The sequence below is a fragment of the Pipistrellus hanaki genome, assembly GCF_964339955.1.
Source record: "Pipistrellus hanaki genome assembly, chromosome: X".
Classification (NCBI taxonomy): domain Eukaryota; kingdom Metazoa; phylum Chordata; class Mammalia; order Chiroptera; family Vespertilionidae; genus Pipistrellus; species Pipistrellus hanaki.
The window spans coordinates 9,757,138-9,779,634 of record NC_140524.1 but is presented as its reverse complement, the minus strand read 5'-3'; the positions used below and the strand labels follow the sequence as shown (position 1 = coordinate 9,779,634).

The following is a 22,497-nucleotide window of genomic DNA, read 5'->3' as shown; positions in this document are numbered from 1 at the left end:
ATTTCCTGGCTTCATAAAGTTAATGTTCTTGTGAAGAGACAGACAATAAACAAAGTATATTAAGGAAGAGGGAAGAATGTGCCTGCAGTATCCTGAACAGCTTAGTGAGATGGTACTTGAGTTTCCTGGGGCTACCGTTAACACCTGACCCCACACTGGATGGCTGTAAACAACAGAAATTTATTCTCTCACAGTCATCCAGGCTGGAGATGGCAATCACTCCAATCTCTGCCTCCGTCATTTTATTTTTTTTTTTAACTTTTAAAAAATATATTTTATTGATTTTTAAAAATATATATTTTTTTATTGATTTTTTATAGAGAGGAAGGGAGAGGGACAGAGAGAAACATCGATGAGAGAGAAACGTCGACCAGCTGCCTCCTGCACACCCCCTACTGGGTAATGTGCCCGCAACCAAGGTACATGCCCTTGACCGGAATGGAACCCGGGACCCTTGAGTCTGCAGGCCAACGCTCCATCCACTGAGCCACACCAGTTAGGTGCAGCCATCTTTTTTTTTTTTTTTTAATTTTTTTTTTAAAAATATATTTTTATTGATTTTGTACAGAGAGGAAGGGAGAGAGATAGAGAGTTAGAAACATCGATGAGAGAGAGTCACCGATCAGCTGCCTCTTGCACACCCCCTACTGGGGATATGCCCACAACCAAGGTACATGCCCTTGACCGGAATCGAACCCGGGACCCTTCAGTCCCCAAGCCGACGCTCTATCCATTGAGCCAAACCGGTCTCGGTAGGTGCAGCCATCTTTACATGGCTTTCTCTTCTGTCTTTTCCCGTCTCTTCTGTGGACATTGGTTGTTGGATTTGGGGCCACTTGGGCAATCGAGGATGATTTCATCTTGAGATACTTCATTTTATTTACAAAGACCCTTCCTCCCAATAAGGCCGCACTCCTAGGCTCCAGGAGTTAGTACAGATCTTTTGAGGGCCCACTCCTCACCCCATTACAGAAGGAAAGCCATTGAAGGGCTTTGAGCAGAGATGGCCTGACTTAGCGTTTAATGGCTCTTTCCGGCTGCTGTGTTGACAAGACACTATATTTGGAAAAAGGAGAAAAGGGAACTGCAGGAGGCCACTGACAAACAATCTAAGAGAGCCATAATGATGACATGGACTACGGTGACAGCAGTGAGAACAGTGAAAAAAACCGTTAGATTCTGCATCTCTCTCTCGATCTCTTTTTCAAATATTTTTTATTGATTTTAAAAAATATATTTCATTGATTTTTTTTTTATAGAGAGGAGGGATAGAGAGTCAGAAACATCTATGAGAGAGAAACATGGATCAGCTGTCTCTGCACACCCCCTACTGGAGATGTGCCCGCAACCAAGGTACATGCTCTTGACCAGAATCTAACCTGGGACCTTCCAGTCTACAGACCAATGCTCTATCCACTGAGCCAAACCGGTTAAGGCTATTTTATTGATTTTTTACAGAGAGGAAGGGAGAGGGATACAGAGTCAGAAGCATGGATGAGAGAGAAACATTGATCAGCTGCCTCCTGCACACTCCCTACTGGGGATGTGCCCGCAACCAAGGTACATGCTCTTGACCGGAATCGAACCCAGGACTTTTCAGTCTGCAGGCCAATGCTCTATCCACTGAGCCAAACCGGTTAGAGCTGCATCTCTCTTAAAAAAATATTTTTATTGATTTCAGAGAGGAAGGGAGAGGGAGAGAGAGAAACATCAATGATGAGAGAGAATTATTGATCGGCTTCATCCCTCACCCTCACCCCCACTGGGGACTAAACTCGCAACCCGGCCATGTGCCAGGATCAGGAATCGACCAGTGACCTCCTGGTTCATAGATCAATGCTCAACCACTGAGCAACGCTGACCCGGCTCTGCATCTCTTTTGAAAGCAAAGATGACAGGCTTTGCTAACAGATCGGATGAGTGTTGAAGAAAGATGACCCCATAAAAGAACCACGAATGAATACTTCAAACCTATTCAGCCAAACATGTACTGATGGGATATTATAAAATAATGGGGTAAGTAATAAACTGCTCATGGGTTGTTTGGGACGGGCAGCTTTGGTTATCTATAAAAAGTAAATTTAAATAATTATCATTACCTTGGCACACACCAAAATAAATTCTTGATAGAGTAAAAGTTATCTGAGAAAAAACCAAGCATTTGTTTTTCGTGTTTTTTTTTTTCCCAAATATATTTTATTGTCTTTGTACAGAGAGGAAGGGAGAGAGATAGAGTTAGAAACATCGATGAGAGAGTCATCGATCAGCTGCCTCCTGCACACCCCGCACTGGGGATGTGCCCGCAACCAAGGTACATGCCCTTGACTGGAATGGAACCTGGGACCCCTCAGTCTGCAGGCTGACGCTCTATCCACTGAGCCAAACCGGTTTCAGCAAGCATTTTTTTTTTAAGCCACAGTAAAATAAAATGGAAATTTTCTATTCTTTTGGTTGGCAGAGGAGGATTGGAAGAAAAGCAATAACTGCCCTCTTCTGTCAGCAGCAACTCATTAGAAAAGATAATGGCAATAAAGAAATAACTAGGTCCTTAACTGGTTTAGCTCAGTGGATAGAGCGTCAGCCTGTGGACTGAAGAGTCCTCAATTCAAATCCTGTCAAGGGCACATGCCCTGGTTGCAGACTCATCCCCAATAGGGGGCGTGCAAGAGGTAGCTGATCAATGATTGTCATGCTTCTATCTCTTTCTCTCTCTCCCTTCCTTTCTGAAATCAATAAAATATATTTAAAAAAAATAAGTAACCAGGGATCCATCACGTTCAGAGAGGCAAGGTTAAGAATCCCCCGCGTAAAATATCCCCTTCATAGTATTGTGTATTGCTTACATGTTGAAATAATATTATGGCCGAAACCGGTTTGGCTCAATGGATAGAGCGTCGGCTTGGGGACTGAAAGGTCCCGGGTTCGATTCAGGTCAGGGGCATGTACCTTGGTTGCGGGCATATCCCCAGTAGGGGGTGTGCAAGAGGCAGCTGATCGATGACTCTCTCTCATGGATGTTTCTAACTCTCTATCTCTCTCCCTTCCTCTCTGTACAAAATCAATAAAATATATTTTTAAAAAAGAAATAATATTGTGGATGTCTGGATTAAATAAATGTATCTTTAAAATAGTTTTCAACTCTATCTTTTTACTTTTTGTCTCCGTGTGGCTGCCAGAAAATTTAAAAGCCCACGAGTGGCTCGCACTCCATTCCTATTGGCCAGCGACTCCGCTGCTGCCTGAGAAACGCAAGTAGCAAAGGGCTTTCAACCTCTCTTTACCTTAACGTCTTCCTTTTTCTATGGGGACTGATCCGATAGTGACCTTAAAGGGCCGTCGAGAGGCAGCAACGAGCTATCATGAATGGGGTACCCAGCGGGGTGCCCAGGTGCCCAAGTCTGGGTTAAACCCAGCGAAGCCACGCCCACAGGCTACGCGCTGCCTGCGGGGTCTGCGCGCTTCCCAGCCCAGCTGCCAAGGGCGGGGGCCGCGACCCAGAGCGCACGCGCGGGCGCAGGCGCGCCACCGCGGGGGAGAAGCCAGCCAATGAGATTGCGCAAGTGGCCCGCGCGCGCCACGGGCCCCTTCATCCTGGCCCCGCCCCGCGGCGCGGCACGCACGGAGAGGCGCGCAGGTGGGCGGGGCCTAGCGGCGGGGCCTCTGGGCGGTGGGAATCTAGAGTCGCTCTTTTGGAGGTGGCTCACGCGGCTTGCACGCTCTGCCGGGGAACATGGCGGATATGGAAGGTAGGGGTCGTTCCGTCACGATTGCTCGGGCTGTTTTCCCGTCTGGGGCCAGCTTTGCTGCGTTGGAGGTCCTGGGTCGGGGGCCGGCGTCGCAGCCGGAGCTCTCCGTTAGCTCCAGTTGCCCCGCGCGGCTCGGGTCGCTGCCTAGCCTCCTGCCAGCCTTGCTCTTGGCCTTGGCTCCGCGGCTTTAGGGCAAGAACGCGGGAGGCCCTCGCGATGAGCCGGCGCTACGAGGCTCGGGCCTCCCGTTGACAGCACAACCTTCTTAGGGCCCGGGATCGCCTGCGAAAGGCGACGGCCCTGCTGCGTGCACCAGGAGCCCGGTGCTTCCGGCAGCGCTCCGGGGCAGGGGAGGAAAGGATGGTCGCAGTGGGTGCGATGCAAAGGGGTGGAGGGACTCGGGCGGAGCTTTGCCACGCAAGAAAGTTCTGGAGGTCACAAGCACGCGGGGATAGTCAAGGAGGCACTTATGGAACTTTCGGGCACGCGGGCCCGAGCGCGTCTGCAGCGTAGGGAGCCCCGCCACGTGGTGAACGTAATGGGAGCTGACACGTGCGACCGCATCTAATCTGTTCCTGAGCCACGCATCCCGCGCGTTTGGCCTGACGCACTTTGTTTTCCCAAGTAATGGTAGACCAAGCATCCATTGCCTACCTGCCCCGGTTCCTTCTCTGTTTTAAACTTCATTGCTTTTATTTTCGGAAAGAACTCCCAAATCTCGTGTCTGTTTGTTTTCCAGCAGTTACTATGCCCAAGAAGCATAAAAAGAAAAAAGAGTCCAAGTCGTTACCAGAAGAAGATGTTGCAGTGAGTAGGAATATGTCTTAACTTTGTGTTGACTAGAAGCAAAACTTGGGTAACAAATTTAACTCTTTGCAGAGGTTTTGAAGGAATGGGTTAGAATTGGGTGGTCTTTGTACAAGACCCCAGCCAACCTAAGTCTACCATCACCTACAGCTCACCAAGTGGTGTTGGCCAGACCAACTGCTTTCCCTGGAAATTTCTTTCTTATTCCACCTACAGACCAACCATCCCTCTTTCTCTTTAAATACCCAGACCCTTCTGAGGTCCTGGCTTATTTCTTCTCTTTCCCTTGTGGGTCTCAGTGAAGAGGCCTGGACTAGCTGGTTTCCTGTTGAAGGGGCGTAGGCTTTGGTGGTGATGATGGAATTGTGCAGAATCCAGTGGGATGTCTAATAGGGTGTGTTTCTGTCCTTGAAAGGAAATCCAACACGTTGGAGAATTTCTTATCAAACCTGAATCCAAAGTGGCTCAGCTGGACACGTCTCAGTGGCCCCTGCTGCTAAAGGTATGTGGCTAAGATTGTGCATGAGGTCAGTGCCTGGTTTTTATATTATTTCTAAAGGTTCAACAGTTCATTAAGAGTTCTTTTTTAAAAAAAAAAATATATTTTATTGATTTATTACAGAGGAAGGGAGAGAGATAGAGCTAGAAACATCGATGAGAGAGAAACATCGACCAGCTGCCTCCTGCACACCCCCTACCGGGGATGTGCCCACAACCAACGTACATGCCCCTGACCGGAATCGAACCCGGGACCCTTCAGTCCGCAGACTGACGCTCTACCACTGAGCCAAACCGGTTTTGGCAAGAATTCTTTTTTTAAAAGCATTTTTATTGATTTCGGAGAGAGAGATAGAAACATCAATGAAGACAGAATCATTGATGAGCTGCCTCCTGCACACCCCTTACTAGGGATTGAACCTGCAACCTAGGCATATGCCCTTGTTTGGAATCGAACCGGGGACCCTTTGGTCTGCAGGCTGACGCTCCTATCTACTGAGCCAAGCCGGCTAGGGCCCTTAAGAGATCTTAATACTAGCATCCTTCACTTTTAGAAGTGCCGGGTGATAGCCTAAAAGCAGTGTTTCTCAAGATCTGAGATGAAGGACCAGGTTTGTTTGTTTGTTTTCATTTCCAGTGTACTCAGCACAGTCCTAGAATACAGTTAAAATGTCAAAGCAACATCAAATTGCTATCAAAGTTTATAAGCAATTAGTTCTTGGTTTTTGTACTTCACTTGACCGACTGGTACCAGTTTGAGGGCCACACATGGAGTAGGACTACTTTAGTGCTTGAGAAGCATGGGCAGTGTGTGACCTTGGGCCAGTCATTTCACTTCTGAAGCTGTTTGCTCATAATATCTTTTAGGAAGACAAGCCAACGGCAATCCATAAAACATGTTTAGCCATAGTGCCTGGCATGTAACATGTCGTCTAGAAATGATTGATTATTATATTGGTTTTTAAATAAGATGGTTTACTAATGAAGGACTGGGTAGGCACCAGCTCTGAGATTGGGAGGAAAAGTTAAGGTAGAAGAGGTTCCTGAGAACACGCCTTGACAAGGTGTTTTATTATTTTTATTTTTTTAAATTTATTTTTTATTTTTTAAAAAAAATTATTTTATTGATTTTTCAGAGAGGAAGAGAGAGGGATAGAGAGTTAGAAACATCGATGAGAGAGAACCATCGATCAGCTGCCTCTTGCACACCCCCTACTGGGGATGTGCTCGCAACCAAGGTACATGCCCTTGACCGGAATCGAACCCGGGACCTTTCAGTCCGCAGGCCAACGCTCTATCCACTGAGCCAAACCGGTCCCGGCTTGACAAGGTGTTTTAATAAAACATAGATGGGAAAGGAATGAGCTTTGTTTCTAGAATTAAACACAGTTGAGTTTCTGCGCAGCCAGATATGCCTGCTATTTGGAAAGCATCTGCTTTTCTATTGCAGGCCTTGGGAATATGCTAAGTAAACCTGCTAGGCAATGTCTCGACTGGAACTTACAATCCAGGGGTGGGCAGTGGCTTAAAAGAATTGCTATTTGTGGTAAACACCATAAGAAAACTAAACGGGGGGCAGGTGATATGAAAGGTGGTGAGTGCTTTCAGACCAGTGATCGCGCCTCAGAAAGGAGAGTAACAAGGAGCAGACATGAGACAGACAGAGAGGAGCATTTGGAGGAAGAACTAGCTAGCTGCATTTGAGAAACGTTGCTGCCAGTCCTCCCCGATTTGGCTGGGTTTTGTCCCTTTGAAAAAGCTAGTCCAGCCGAGACCGGTTTGGCTCAGTAGATAGAGCGTCGGCTTGGGGACTGAAGGGACCCGGGTTCGATTCCGGTCAAGGGCATGTACCTTGGTTGCGGGCATATCCCCAGTGTGGGGTGTGCAAGAGGCAGCTGATCGATGACTCTCATCGATGTTTCTAGCTCTCTATCTCTCTCCCTTCCTCTCTATACAAAATCAATAAAATATATTTTTAAAAAAGAAAAAGAAGAAAGAAAAAGCTAGTCCACACTTGATTCATACACCTGCATAGTGAAGCCCAGTCTGACCTGTAGCGCCCCAAGGAGGCTCTTTCTAGAGGAGTGATCACCTTTGTCTTACTGCCTGTGAGTAATTTTTCTGGTCTAGAAGGAGGCTTAGCAGTCTGTCACAGCAGATAACGAAAATATAGGAGCAGAATCAAGTTTGTGAACTTGAAGGGTAACCATATCACTAATGATGGTGGGTGCTCATTTCTTGTTTGACATGTATCAATAGTTTTCTTCTGTGTTGCTTTCTAGAATTTTGATAAGCTAAATATAAGGACGGCACACTATACGCCTCTTCCTTGTGGCTCAAATCCTCTGAAGAGGGAGATCGGCGATTATATCAGGTAAGTGTGTTTGGAGCGAGCACCGTTCTTACTTCTGTTCTTTTTATTTATGTCACCTTTTAGCATCAGTTATTTAAGGAGGGAGCGGCATCTTAGAATGGGATTGCCCTGCCTAAATCTCCTCGCCGGGACCCAGGGGGGATTCTCTTTTCCTCTTCAGGTTCCGTTTCGCTTAGGGGACCAGAACCGATGCCCAGACTTTTCTTTTCCATTCTAGGACAGGGTTCATTAATCTTGACAAGCCCTCTAACCCCTCTTCCCACGAGGTGGTAGCCTGGATCCGACGGATCCTCCGGGTGGAGAAGACAGGACACAGCGGTACTCTGGACCCCAAAGTGACCGGCTGTTTAATCGTGTGCATAGAACGGGCCACCCGCTTGGTAAAATCGCAGCAGAGCGCAGGTATGTGTGGGAATTCCTACTTTCCTGTGTGCCTTCTGTGCTACTTGTCTGCCTTTTCTCAGAGTGCTAGGTTACTACATGCGTATGTACATGGAGCTAGCCATGTGTGCTCCTAGCACTGAGGCAGTCCGGCTCAGCTCATCACTCCGGGCTCATCTGACTTCTGTCTAAAGAGCCCTTCCCACCTTAGCCAGTTTGGCTCAGTGGCTAGAGCATCAGCTAAGCGACCTGGGTTTGATGCTGGTCAAGGGCACATACCTCAGTTTGCAGGCTCCTCCCAGGCCTGGGGCCCTGATCAGGGCGTGAGCAGAAGGCAACTAATCTGCATTTCTCTCACAATGATACTTCTCTGTCTTCTTTCTCTTCCACTCACTCTAAAAATCATTGGGAAAATATCCTAGGGTGAGGATTAAAAAGAAAGAAAGTGCTCTTCCCGCATTTTCAGCTGGGAAGACTTTCTACCTTGACCTTGCAGAGTTTTTCCCAGGCCGGCTGTCCTTGTGTCTGCATCCCTTCCTCACACCTGCACCGGGAAATGGGTCTTACTGCAAATATTCCAGGAACAACAAGGTCCAATCGCCTGCTTTTCCTGCTGCACAAAATAGGAGCGATGAGACAGGAGAAAATAAAAAAATACAGAAAAGTCAGTGGCCACACCTGACTACTCTTTTGTCATTTTTCAGGCAAAGAGTATGTGGGAATTGTCCGGCTGCACAATGCTATTGAAGGGGGGACTCAGCTGGCTAGGGTAAGTGGAATTCTAGGGAGGGCATGTCTTGGTGACTTGGATCTCTGAAGCCCTAGGCATGTGGAGACAGGCCAGCTTTCCCGGCTGGCCTCTCGCGTGCCCCTTTGAGCAGGCTGCCTTCGCAGCCTGGCCTGGTGACTAAGGTGGCAGGGGCACTTCTTTCAATGTTTCTTCCGCTTCAGCACTGAGCCATCCCCGTGGAGTTGACCTTAAATGATTGACAGGAATCTTGTGTGTTTCAATTGTGACCTCCAGCTCCCCCACATAATGCCCTTTGCTGTTACTGGAGAGTCCATGCAATGAGTCGTGTTGGTTTGTGCTTATTCGCAGGCCCTAGAAACTCTGACCGGCGCCTTATTCCAGCGCCCCCCACTTATCGCTGCAGTGAAGAGGCAGCTCCGAGTGCGGACCATCTACGAGAGCAAGATGGTCGAGTATGACCCCGAAAGAAGATTAGGTGGGTGACCAGGCCTGAGGAGCTCAGTTAATAGGCCGGGCATGCATGGGTGGAAATGGGTTCTTGCGAATTATACTCTGTGGTTCGGAGTAGATGTCCTTTAGTATATGGCGCCGTCATGGCCCATGTCTTTCATCTTCAGCCTCTCTGGCTCAGATGGAGAATAGCTCTGGGGTTTTCACCTGGTGGTGGTTTACTCTGGAAGATGTGGGTTATTTCTGTGTGTGTGTACCTTAGGAATCTTTTGGGTGAGCTGTGAGGCCGGCACCTACATTCGGACGCTGTGCGTGCACCTTGGTTTGTTGCTGGGAGTTGGCGGTCAGATGCAGGAACTTCGGCGGATTCGTTCCGGAGTCATGAGCGAGAAGGTACACGCCGTCACGGGCCTAGCAGTTTTAGAGCTGGTACTTGATACAGGGCGGGGCATAAGCAGGTCTACAGTTGTGGGTACAAGAAACAGTTTATTATTTAGTGATTACTGTACTATTTCCCACACAACTGTAAACCAACTTTCGCCCCACCCTGTATATTCTGGCTCCTGGTGGACTGCCAGGAAAAGGCAATTTCCAAAGTGTTGAGTTCAGTCCAGGGCAACTTCCCTGTTCTGTTAATTAAACTTTGGGACATTGAAACACGGGCCAGGGGAGATGACCGGATAGAAAACATTGTTCTATTCACTAACCTCCCGGCCTACAAAAATGCTTGCTCAGGTGGAAATACATCAGCAGGTTAAAGGGGACCGAAGACTAATGAGCTTGGGTTAGCAGAAGACTCTGTTCCTTCCGAAGTTAGGCGTCTGTTGTGCTATTAGAGATCCAATGACAGTGGATAATTTTCACACGTGGCTGCTCTTCCAGGATCACATGGTGACAATGCACGACGTGCTGGACGCCCAGTGGCTGTATGATAACCACAAGGACGAGAGTTACCTGCGGCGAGTGGTCTACCCTCTGGAAAAGCTGCTGACGTCTCATAAACGGCTGGTTATGAAAGACAGCGCAGTAAGTTCTGGGTGTCAAGTCCACGTTCGGACAAAGCGTGACTTCACAGCTGAGATGTCCGTGTTCTGACAACTTTTTAAAGAGGTGAAACATGACATCAAATCAAATTCCTTGGGGTTTCTGCTTTTTGTTTTGGAGATTGTACACTGAGTTCTTTTTTCTTTTCTTTTTTTTTTTTTTTTTTTAATTTATTGATTTTTTTACAGAGAGGAAGAGAGGGGGATAGAGAGTTAGAAACATCGATGAGAGAGAATCATCGATCAGCTGCCTCCTGTACACCCCCTACTGGGAATGTGCCCGCAACCAAGGTACATGCCCTTGACCGGAATCGAACCTGGGACCTTTCAGTCCGCAGGCCGATGCTCTATCCACTGAGCCAAATAGACTATCTGTGGTCCATGGAATTTGCTTTCCATACCTGGTAGTTCTACATGTGTGTAATATACGGATCGTATTTAAATTGCTGCAAGAAAAGGTTGTTTTGATGGGGATAAAAAGTTGAGACTATAGAGCTTCAAAGATAAGTTACTTCTCTTCCAAGTAGTCCAGAATTTTAAAAATAGCCTTTTTATTTCTGATGGTCAGAGAAGAGCCTTTTATAAATTAAGGTTGTCTTCGTGCCCAGCTGCTTAACCAAGTTTTTGTCCAACGTTATGTAGCAACAAAAAGATTCTCTGACTTTGAAGAATATAAATTTCTGTATTAAATCGTTTGAGGCTTATCATTCATATTCAAATCCTGTTATATAGAATTTTTTTAAAAAGATCATCACTCGATATTTTTTCCATTGATTTTTTTTTTCTTTGAGAGTGGTGGGGAGGAAGGATGGGGAGAAAGAAATGTTGATGTGAGAGGGACACATCAATTGGTTGCCTCCTGCATGGGACCAGAGATCAAGTTTGCAACCGAGGTGACCGGGAATCGAACCCATGGGCATCAACAGAAGAGATCTAGCTAGGACAAGTCAGGTGGAGCGGGATGCATTAAGTGCCATTGAACTCAGGGAGAGGTGGCCTATAAGTTATGCCAAAACCTGTAGGTACCCTGTTTCCCCGAAAATAAGACAGTGTCTTATATTAATTTTTGCTCCCAAAGATGCGCTAGGTCTTATTTTCAGGGGATGTCTTATTTTTCCATGAAGAATACGGTACACATTTATTGTTAAATGAAAATAAAGGAAATTTATTACCTGTATACGGTACGGCAATACGGTAGTTATCAACACAAACCAGACAAACTATGAATCCTACAGTAACAAGAATTTACTCATTCAATGGCAATCATGTCATCATCTTCTGGAACATCATCATAACAATCCAATTCCTGAATTTCCTGGTGAATTTCTTGTGACTCCATTTCTTTCAGAATCAGTGGACCAAATCTCTCATGTTTAGCAATAGCATTCTGAGACAGAGCCTGGGGGGCGGGGGGGCTTATTTTCGGGGGATGCCTTATTTTCGGGGAAACACGGTAGGTGGTTCAATAGGTCTTGGTAATCTTGCTAGCGAGTTCCTCTGGGAACCTATGCTCTGACCACTATCCAAATCTCCCAGTAGATCTGATAGGTCTAGTTCTGTTAAGGTTTTCTCTCATTAAGGAACAGAAGAGCCATAAGGGAAACGAAGGCTAGGCGTTGATTCAGAATGAAAACATCCTAAGTTCCACAGACAGAGGAGTTGCTATTTAAAGTCCTAGTGTGTGGTTGTTACTCAGAGTCCCTTCGCATGCTCATTGCAGCCATTGGTTTCCCATGTGGGGCGATGCCCAAGGCCCCTCCCCTTCGTCTCCGCTGTGGGGTAAAGGCAGTGGCTGGGGCGCTCAGGGTTGGTGCCACCCTTGCAGGTGAACGCCATCTGCTATGGGGCGAAGATCATGCTTCCGGGTGTGCTGCGATATGAGGACGGCATCGAGGTCAACCAGGAGATCGTGGTCATCACCACCAAAGGGGAAGCCATCTGCATAGGTAAGGGGTCGCGCTCCCTCCTGCACCATCCGAGCCAGGCGCCCGAAGAGCAGGTCCCCCGATCCTGGTCCCTCGGTTTGAACTCACTGAATCGCCAAGGGTCTGTAGGTGGGGTCCCAGCCAAGGGCCATGCCAGACAGGCGCCGGCGAGGGGGAGGTAGAAGGGGTTTCCCTTACCCCTCTGGCTGCTGTTAGAGGCCATGTCTCAGCAGCGTGGTTCTCTAATGAGAGGAGGGGACATCCAGAAGAACGGGAATGAATGTCTGCTTATCAATGAAAGCCTTTATTCCACTTCTGTCTATACGTCCATCTTCAGTGAAGGAACCTCAAGGCAGTAGAGCTTTTAAAAAGCCATATAAAACAGTGGAATTCGGGCTCAGCAGTTATTGTGTCTTGCCCCTTTAAATCATTCTGTGTGTGTGTATTGAGTTCAGAGAGGATGGGAGAGGGTGAAAGAGATAGAAACATCAACGATGAGGAAAAAAATCATTGATCAGTTGTGTCCTGCACGCCCCGTCCTGGGGATCAAGCCCACAACCTGGGCATGTGCCCTGACCAGAATGGAACTGAGACCTCCTGGTTCCGCTGAGCGACACTGGCTGGGCTTAAAACATTCTTTTATCTCTTCCACACCTGCAGCTATTGCATTAATGACCACCGCAGTGATCTCTACCTGCGACCATGGGATTGTAGCCAAGATCAAGAGAGTGATCATGGAAAGGGACACTTACCCTCGCAAGTGGGGTTTGGGGCCAAAGGTAAGTGGGACCAGTCGAGACTTCAGTCTGATGGGAGAAAGCAGGTGGGCATCACTCGGCTAGAATGGTGGATTTCAGCCAAGGTGAGGGTTTCTCAAGGAGTGCAGGGGTGCCTGGCACCTCAGGAGTCTTCAGTGAGGGGATCTGGGGGAGGGAGGGTCACTTGAGCCCTGCCAGCGGGAAGGATTAGATGGTATGAGCTGGGAAAAGTCCAGGCAGCTGGAATAGTATGTGCAAAGGCCCTGCGCCACAAATGGCACTGCAGAGGCTCTCACTAAGGCAGTAAGCCTCGTGACCTTGACCAAGTCCAAGAGAATGGGTGGGTTTTTTGTTATGGTTTGTTTGTTTGGCTTTTCTTAATCCTCACCTAAGGCTATTTAGAGATTTGTAGGGAGGAGGTTGGAGGAGGGAGGAACATTAATTGATTGCCTCCCACGCGCACCCTGACCATGGCTAGGGTCTCAAACCTGCAACCCAGGTACGGGCCCTTGACTGGGAACAAAATGTGAGACCTCTTGGCTCATGGGCTGACGCTCTAACCATTGGGAACACTGGCCAGGGCAAGAATGGGGGAATTCTGAGTGCTGTATATAGGAACTTCGGGCCCAGGTGAGAATACACAAGGGAGAAACCTGATTTGGGCCGGGTGCATGCAGTCAGCCTGCTATATGTGCTGACGCCATCCTGACGTTGGAATCCTAACGTCCCCAGGCCAGTCAGAAGAAGCAGATGATCAAGCAGGGCCTTCTGGACAAGCACGGCAAGGCCACAGCCAGCACGCCCGCCGCCTGGACACAGGAGTACGTTGACTACAGGTGAGAGCAGGACGCTGTGGACACCCAGGGCCTGCAGACGCACGCTTGCCTGCATTTGCGTGCTAGAGTGCATCAACTCTGATGGCGGCAGCAGTGGGGACAGGAGGATATGGAACCCGGAGGGGTGGACGCAGCATGCTGGCCACCTGGACAAGCACATCAACCACACGCTGTGGGGAGGGGGCAGACTTGGGGGAAGGGTGGCAGACGGACCAAAGGAGCCCGTGCGGCCCTTCATGTGGCCTTGGCCGTAGGGCGAGGAGGTTGCTTTGCAGCAGACAGTTACCCTTTCTAGTCTGGCACGTGGGACTTCAGAGGGCGTCCATCTGCCACAGTAAGTGGTGAGTTGCCTTGTCCGGCGTCAGTATTCTGATGGTGGCGTTAGACTTGCCAGATACCTGTGACTGGCTGCGGGGGAAGCAGTCCCTCCTCATCCAATCTAACCCGACGCTCCCTCTCCTTTCAGCGATGCCGTGAAGACAGAGGCGGTTGCTACACCGATAAAGGCTCCGATTAAGGTACGGGGCACGTGGCGGTTAGTTTGGAACGCACCGCGGGCAGTGGTTCTGTGTGGCTTATCCTGGTGACTGCAGGCCAGCCATGCATCCTGGCTCAGCCCGACAGGGCCTTCCGCCTCATATGTGCATGGTGCTCAGATGACGTGCTGTGCCCCAGGGTCCTTGCCTGCAGGGGGCTCTGCAGGTGCCAGGTCACCTCCCTGTTGTGTCTTCCGGGAGACATGGGGGTTCGGGGATCAGACTGGCCTCATCTTCCACCTCAGCTTAGGCAGCACCGAAACTAGGGTGTGGGGGGGTGGGGGATGCGTGTTAACTCTGACCCCCACCCCGGGTCAAGTGATCGCACGTGTGTGTTGAAATTGGAGGCTGTACCACGTGGAGCTATACGGAACTCGGGAGGAGCAATGCCACCCGCGAGCTCTCCCCAGACAGCACCAGTTCAGTGTTTTAGAGCAGTGTTTCCCAACCTTCTCTCGTGATGAGAATCACCTGGTGGAGTTGTTAAAACACAGATTCCTGAATCCCAACTAAGAAGAGCTAAACTAGAATTTTTGGGAACATATAGGTAAAATTGTATACTTAACTAGTGCTCTAAGACAGATGTTATATACAGAGCACTAAGTTAGGTATGCAATTTTACCTATATGTTCTCAAAAATTCTAGTTTAGCACTTCTTAGTTGGGATTCAGGAATCTGTGTTTTAACAACTCCACCAGGTGATTCTCATCATGAGAGAAGGTTGGGAAACACTGTTTTAGAGGGACAGCTTGGCTCCCCAGGGTTGGGGGCCACTGTGACGAGAAGCAAGCTGTCTAGAGCTTTTCCTGCCTTGTCACCTTTGAGGACTCAGGGGGCCCCTCGGGGACATAGAGTCCAGCCTGTGATCCTAGAGAGGCTGGCCTCCAGGCAAACGGCTTCCTGCTCTGTGGATGAGACAGTCTCGGAATCTTTAAGGACCCTCCTGGGTGCCCAGGGAGGGACTTTTCTTACCTGTTCACTTCCTGAACCTCTCCCATCGTTTCTGCCTGACATCTAACATTTGCTCCATTGTCTCCTCAGCGGAGTCGAGAGAGTGAGAGCGACGAGACCTCGCCAGAGCCAGAGTCTCCGGAGCCAGTCAAGGAGGAGAAGGAAAAGGAGAAGAAAAAGAAGAAGAAGGAGAAGAAGAAGGCCAAAGCCGCCGCGGAGGACGCGGGCGAGCAGGCAGATGGGGTGCGTATGGACATGCCCTGGGTCCTCAGCCCGCTTAGTCCTCAGGCGCCGGGTGGTTTGAACTGCCCAGTCGGTGCCAGTTTGGTCAACTGGGGAGCTGAGCCGTATTACTGGAGTGCCTTTTATACCCACTATCCTGCAGGATGTACATAGACAGGCCCTGGCATTTTTATTTTTAATACAGTTTTATTGATTTCAGAGAGGGAGGGAGAGAGAGAAAAACATCAATGATGAGCGAGAATCATCGATTGGCTGCCTCCTGCACGCCCCCCACTGGGGATCGAGCCCGCAACCAGGGCATGTGCCCTGACCGGGAATCGAACCATGACCTCCTGGTTCACAGGTCAGCATTCAACCCTGAGCCACGCTGTGGTTGGGCAGGCCCTGGCATTGTATAGTAACGGCTCATAGTTAGAATTCTGTGGGTGGCAGGTGGTACGGCGTGCAGCTTTAGACTCAGAATGCTCTTGTTTGTAAAAGTGAGCCACCGAGGTCCGCTGACAAGCTCAGGGCTTTGGTTTTTTATTTTTATTTTTTTAGAATATATATATTTTATTGATTTTTTACAGAGCAAGGGAGACGGATAGAGAGTTAGAAACATCGATGAGAGAGAATCATCGATTAGTTGCCTCCTCCACACCCCGCACTGGGGATGTGCCCGCAACCAAGGTACATGCCCTTGCCCGGAATCGAACCCGGGACCTTTCAGTCCGCAGGCCGACGCTCTATCCACTGAGCCAAACCGGTTTTGGCAAGCTCAGGGCTTTGTTAGGTTCAAAAATGGTTGAACCCGGGGCATCCTCACAGATCCTGCCTGTGGAGCTTCCCCGATTTATTTCCTTTTGGGAAAGCGGCAGTGGTTCAGTTAACAGGTTCTGTGAGCTTTCTCTCTCTCTCTCTCTCTCTCTCTCTCTCTCTCTCTCTCTCTCTCTCTCTCTCTCTCTCCAGGACAGTGATGCCACCAAAAAGAAGAAGAAGAAAAAGAAAATCAAAGTGGAAGTGGTTTCTGACTAGTGGCGATCACCGTAGGCGCCGTGCCCAGCTGGGAGGAGGAATGAAAGCCTTACTGAGAAAACATAGCTCCTTTGGTTCTTCAAGGGTGAGAGCTGGGCACATTTTAGCAGCTAGCCGAGACCTGAGTGACGAAACCTGAGTGACGTTACCCGGTGTGGTCATCCCATCTTGTCCTGTTTTAAGGATACGGGTGCAGGAGGCAGATTGGATACCCCCCCCCCTTCTCTCCTTGGGGGAGTGGGGAGCCCCGCCTTCGGACCCTGCACTGCCTGGTAACCAGCACAGCTGTTTCCGGACAGCTGTTCCAACTCCATCCTCCTCTACTCATCTGCTTCTGCCATTCCCCCATGCCCTTCTGGTAAAAAAAAAAAAAAAAAAAAAAAAAGTCGATAATAATTGCACAGGGAAACGGTTTAGAGGAAATAAAACAATAGGACAACCATGTTTGCTGGGGTGAATCTCCAGTGTGAGACAGGACAGTGGGCTAGGCTGGTGTCAGCGCCACCTTTGTTATTCCATGTGGGTCTTCCGCCTTTCCAGCCGCTCCTGTCCCGCTGGCCTGGCAGCGGGCGCCCTTACTCCAGCTTGCGTACAGTCTCATGTACCTCAGTCCGTCCGACCACCTGTGTTCCTGACAAAACCCGAACTGTATTCTCTTGTTCCTACCCTCTTTCTTTCAAAGGACGCAGTCAGTCCTTGCTGGGGAAAAGGTGGTTGTAATTTTTACTTATTAAAGTTTGCTTACTATGTTTTTTTTTAAAACTATTCCTGTTGGATTTTCTAATCGATGATGGTCTCAAACTAGAACAAAAAAAAAAATGTAAAGTACTTTGATTAAAAATCGGGGGCCTTTGTGTCAGACTTGAAAGGTGATGCTAATTATGCGACGTGTCTGGCAGAAGGTGTGCGTGTCCCTGTATGGGCGGTGGTGGTGGTGGTGGTGGTGGTGGTGGTGGTGGTGGTGGTGGTGGTGGTGGTGGGGTGCCTGGGAAAAGCCCGAGGAAGCATGAAAGGGCCAGATTTTTAAGACATTTTAATTTTATTTCAGAGCGGGAGCAGGGGAGAGAGAAACATAGATGAGAATCCTTGATCGGCTGCCTCCTGCCCACCACACACAGGAGCGAGCCTGCAGCCTGGGCCTTTGACCTGACCGGAGTTGGAGTTGTGACCTCCTGGCTTAACAGGTTGACGATCAACCACAGAGCCACAAGGGCCTGGCAAAGCGCCAGATCTTGACAGGCCTTTAAGTACCTAAACACTTAGTGCTCCGACTCAGTTGGATGGGGGCCAGTGCGTGGCAAAAACCTGGGGAGGGAGTGATGGGTGAGTGTTTAGGAATCAAGGGCTTGGTGAGTTCTAGGATTGTTTACAATCTGGCACCAAAACCCATGAAACAAATATGGGGAGCAGTCTCCAGATGCAGCAAGAACCCCCTACCAACCCCCTATGGGGTCCCCCTCCCCCCCCGGAGTGACCACAGTATTAGGAAGTTAAATGCCTGCCAGGGATGGGTTCAGGGTGAAGACTTATGTGGACACTACCCTTGGGACAGTGTTGGGGCTTTCCAGGGTATGTGTTTGTAATCCTAATAGTTCCTCATTTCAGCTCTTGAGAGTTTAACCTGGGCAGCCAGTCATGTGATTGCTCTAAATCCATGTCTGGTGGCCGACCCAGTTTGGCTCACGTGCCCAGGTTGTGATCCCCAGTAGGGGGCATGCAGGAGGCAGGCAATCAAATGTTTCTCATCGTTGATGTTTCTTCCTTTCCCTTTCTGAAATCAATACAAATATGTTTTTAAATAAAGCCATGTCTTTGAATAAAGAGAAAGAAAATGAGTGACTAGGGGAGGGTGGGGGTAAGGGGAAGAGATCAACCAAAGGACTTGTGTGCATGCATATGGGCCTAGCCAGTGGCCATGGACAACAGGGGGGTGGGGGCATATGTGAGGAGGGGTTTGGGATGGGAATGGGGGGATGAGGACAATTATGTGATACCTTAATCAATAAAATTAATAAAAATGAAAAACAAGAAAAGAAAACGAGTGACTTGGGGAAAATGGTAAGATTTAGTAGAAATAACCAAGGCCGGTGCAAGCAGAAGCAAAACTGGACAGTCTTACACCAATGCTCTCAGTGCTTTTTCTATGTTGCACGTGTACATGTATACATACCTGCCTCAACGCACCAATTTGTGCCCTGCCCAGTGCATGCGCACCCTACCCCCCAAATAAGAGGTAGGATAATTCTGACCCTTAAGATTTTTCAACCTTAGTGGTTGAGTGTTGACCTATGAACCAGGAAGCTCGATTCCTGGTGAGGGCTCTATCCCTAGTCTGCAGGAGGCAGCTGATCGATGATTATTTTATTGATTTTTACAGAGAGGAAGGGAGAGGGATAGAAACATGCCCCCCATTGGGGACTGAGCCCACAACCAAGGTACATCCCCTTGACCAGAATGGAACCCAGGACCCTTGTTCAGTCCACAGGCTGATGCTCTATTCACTGAACCAAACTAGTTAAGGGCTTGTCATTGCTCTTTCTATCTCCCTCTCTCCAAAATGGATAAAAATATATTTTTTAAAAAAGATTGCTCAACACTTGAGGGAGGCATCTGGTGGCAATGCTATCCCTCCAGGACACTGGTTCTCAACCTTCCTAATGCCACAGCCCTTTAAGCCAGCTCCTCATGTTGTGATCCCCAACCATAAAATTATATTCGTTGCTACTTCATAGCCGTAATTTTGCTGTTAATAGATCGTAATGTAAATATCTGGTGTTCTGATGGTCTTAGTAGACCCAGCTAGTGGTTCTCAACCTGTGGGTCGCTGCCGTAGAGCCCAAGACCATCGGAAAACACAGATATTTACGTTGTGGTTCATAACAGTAGCAAAATTCGGAAGGTTGAGAACCACTGCTCCCGGAGCTTAAAGCAGGTGGCATTTCTCTCTAGTCTAGGGGTGTCGAACTCAATCAGAGAAGGGGCCAAAATCTAAAATCCAGCCTAAATCGCGGGCCGAATGGTTTACTGAACAGTCATAAACTGACAATGTCAAACTGACAGCGGAGTGCAGTGATGACAGCGCGGTGCGGGCCACATTGCAAGGCCTGGCGGGCTGGATTTGGCCCGCGGGCCTTGTGTTTGACACATGTGCTCTAGTCAGAGGCGTGGGGTACCAGTAAACACCCAGAGAGTTCCAAGGTCACCGGCATTTTCACAGTAATCTCTTTATTGCTTTTGAGGGTTTTCCTAGAGCACACATCCTATTGCACAGCTGTTGCATTTTGGCGGTTTAGAAAGGCAGTAAAAAAAAAAGGCTTTCTTCAGAGGAAAGACTGATGACAGGTGGAGGAGCGCAGGCTGCGGAGGGCCAGGGGCCAGGCTTTTTCTCGCCGTGAGCACCGTCTTGGATTAGCATTTGCATTTGGGTCGTGCTTCTGCCCCAATTTCCAGAGATTTCTTTGGAAAAATCAGTGGGGCCCCCATGCAGCAGGAAAACTCAAGCCGAGCCCTTGAGGAGTTGGGAGTAAGACTGCCACCCACTGGCCTAATTAGGAGAGTTGCATAGAGCTGGAAGCGGACACAAAACTAGCTGGAGCGACCCTGTTTGTCTTAAAGCGAGGGGAGCGGAGTTCCAGATACTGAGCAGAGTATGCGGGAGCCCCATTTCTGCAAGCTTAGTAAACCCAGGAGACCGGCACCCACTGTGGAGATCGGCACGCTTGGTCGAAGGCTTCTTGCAGTTTCTTAAGGATTTCATCCACGCCATTGTTGACCAGGGAGAGGTCAAAGTAGTGAGCGTACTGGCTGCGGATGGCGTCTGAGTCCTTCTGCAGCTGCTGCAGGGCTTCCGTCTGCAAAGGAGAGAGAAGCAGCCACTGGTGAAACAGGTGCGGCAAGCCCAGCCAGAGGGGCTAGTAACAGCTTTTGAAAAAAAAAGAATTTATTTTTTTTTAATTTTTTTTTTTATTTCAGAGAAGAAGGGAGAAGGGGAGAGAGAGAAACATCAATGATGAGAATCACTGATTGCCTCCTGCACACCCAGGCATGTGCCCTGACCGGGACTCGAACCGGTGACCTCCTGGTTCATTGGTCCACGCTTAACCAGTGAGCCATGCTGGTGGGGCCAGTGACAGCTTTTAAGTGGGTGTTGACTGTTGGGACCGTTGCCTAGCTTTCAGTCACCTGCTTGGAGACAAACCCTGAAGACTTTGAGAATGTTGGAAGGGAACAAAGAGAATGTTGGAAGAGAGGCAAGCAATTATAAATAATTCTCAGAGGATCTCTAACTCTCAAGCTAATCAGAGCTCTCTGGAAGACCGATAGCTATCTCCCAGCTCTTGCCCTTGAACATGGACAGCCATTTCCGCAACCACCAGAGCTGCGATCCCAGGGCAAGGGTAACTGCAACTTAGAACCCTGGGCCTCTTCCTAGGCCCCAGAACCAAGTGGCCGTGAAGATAGATAATTTAACTTTGTAAAAGTAAAAAGGGTTCTGTAGCGATAAACACCAAGAGGCATGCCAAATTGGGGGAGGGGGGGATTGCAACTGATATCACGAAGGGCTGATTACCCTAATATAGAGTTCCTAGGAATCACTAAGAGAAAGGCCGATAACCCAACAGAACAATACGCTAAGGACATGACCAGGTCTTAACAGAAAAGACAATACAAGCCTAGCTGGCCTGGCTCGGTGGTTGAGCATCAACCTATGAACCAGTAGGTCACGGTTCCATTCCGCCATCAGGGCATATGCCCTGGTTGTGGGCTTGATCCCCAGTAGAAGGCATGCAGGAGGTGGCAGGCTGATGATTCTCTCTCATCATTAATGTTTCTATCTCTCCCTCTCTTTGAAATCAATAAAAACATATTTTTAAAAAGACAATACAAATGGCCCTAGCTGGTTTTTCAATCTCCCTCCCTCTCTCTACCTCTCTGAAATAAAAACATACATATACACTGAGTGGCTAGATTATTGTGAACTCTGAATGCATAGTAATCTGGCTACTCAGTGTATATCCTGTATAATAAAAGGGTAATATGCAAATTGTCCCCTCGACCAGCAGGCAGGCCAGCCAACTGCCCATGTCCCCTCCCCCTGGCCAGGCTGGTCGGATATTACCCATGCACGAATTCATGCATCAGGTGAATATATGGTATTCATTTGGGGAGCTGTGCTGGGGGTTAGAGGTTAGGGATATATATATATATATATATATATATATATATATATATATATATATATATACATACACACACACACACACTGAGTGGCCAGATTATTATGCGTTCAGAGATCATAATCTGGCCAATCAGTGTATATTTAAAAAGGCAATACAAATGGCCCTCAAGAGTCTGACATGGCCCAAACCGGTGTGGCTCAGAGGATAGGGCGTCGGCCTGCGGACTGGAAGGTCCTGGGTTGACCTATGAACCAGGAGGTCACGGTTTGATTCCCTGTCAGGGCACATGCCCGGGAAGGGGGCGTGCAGGAGGCAGCTGATCAATTATTGTCTCTCATCATTAATGTTTCTATGTCCCTCTCCCTCTCCCCTCCTCTATGATATAAACATATATTTTTAAAAAAGAGAGCCGAAACCGGTTTGGCCCAGTGGATAGAGCAGCCTGTGGACTGAAGGGTCCCGAGTTCGATTCCGGTCAAGGGCATGTACTCTGGTTGGGGGCACATCCCCAGTGGGGGGTGTGCAGGAGGCAGCTGGTCGATGTTTCTCTCTCATGTTTCTCTTTCATTGATGTTTCTAGCTTTCTATCTCTCTCCCTTCCTCTGTAAAAAATCAATAAAATATATTTTAAAAAAAATAAAAAAAGAGAGTTAACCCCTCTCCACCCTGTACTACCCCCTCCTTCCCACCTGAGTGCCCTGGTCAGTGGGTGCGATAAACACAATGAAAGGTGACAGTTCTGCTGTCCGGACAATCTTGAGAGTCTAGAAAAGAGGAAGGGGAAGAAAAGATTTTAAAACGTAGTCAGCTGTCCCCATGCATTCCTTCCAGTAAGCATCTCTGGGCATCACCACGCCCAGTCCTATTTCTATCACTTCCTGTCCTCCTGTTCTTCCTGCTGACCCCGCTGGGAGTATCTGAAGCACCTCTGAGCTCCCCAGACATGCCCATCAGCGCTGCTCTGCAGTGTCCCCCATGCCCACGCGCCTGCCTTTTGGTGCCGA

At 48.7% G+C, this 22,497-nt stretch overlaps 2 protein-coding genes across 3 annotated transcripts in view; one reads left to right on the top strand and one right to left on the bottom strand.

The window, feature by feature from the left end:
- The first annotated feature begins 3,608 nt into the window (after positions 1-3,608).
- On the top strand, positions 3,609-17,174 carry DKC1 (dyskerin pseudouridine synthase 1). Of its 2 annotated transcripts, none has more exons than XM_084871098.1 (15): positions 3,609-3,746; positions 4,486-4,553; positions 4,969-5,055; positions 7,334-7,425; positions 7,643-7,827; positions 8,511-8,575; positions 8,906-9,032; positions 9,270-9,400; positions 9,890-10,033; positions 11,876-11,996; positions 12,636-12,754; positions 13,466-13,569; positions 14,036-14,087; positions 15,147-15,299; positions 16,248-17,174. In XM_084871098.1, the coding sequence occupies exons 1-15, from the start codon at positions 3,731-3,733 to the stop codon at positions 16,311-16,313; spliced, it is 1,530 nt and encodes a 509-aa protein (XP_084727224.1). In that variant the 5' UTR covers positions 3,609-3,730; the 3' UTR covers positions 16,314-17,174. The 2 variants fall into 2 exon arrangements, with proteins under 2 accessions (XP_084727224.1, XP_084727225.1); XM_084871099.1 differs by having other exon boundaries at positions 3,629-3,746; positions 4,489-4,553.
- A 2,343-nt stretch (positions 17,175-19,517) lies between these two features.
- Positions 19,518-22,497, bottom strand: part of MPP1 (MAGUK p55 scaffold protein 1) — a 40,184-nt gene continuing 37,204 nt past the window's right edge. The window contains exons 11-12 of the mRNA XM_084871104.1: positions 22,183-22,257; positions 19,518-20,164 (exon numbers count right to left, since the gene is read on the bottom strand). Coding sequence (XP_084727230.1) covers positions 19,988-20,164; positions 22,183-22,257 — 252 coding nt within the window. The 3' untranslated portion in view covers positions 19,518-19,987. The remainder of the gene's footprint in view (positions 20,165-22,182; positions 22,258-22,497) is intronic.

Coding starts and splice junctions, on each gene's coding strand:
- DKC1 (XM_084871098.1), top strand. Junction 8,576..8,905: donor GGGGGACTCAGCTGGCTAGG/GTAAGTGGAATT, acceptor GCTTATTCGCAG/GCCCTAGAAACTCTGACCGG. Junction 14,088..15,146: donor CGATAAAGGCTCCGATTAAG/GTACGGGGCACG, acceptor TTGTCTCCTCAG/CGGAGTCGAGAGAGTGAGAG.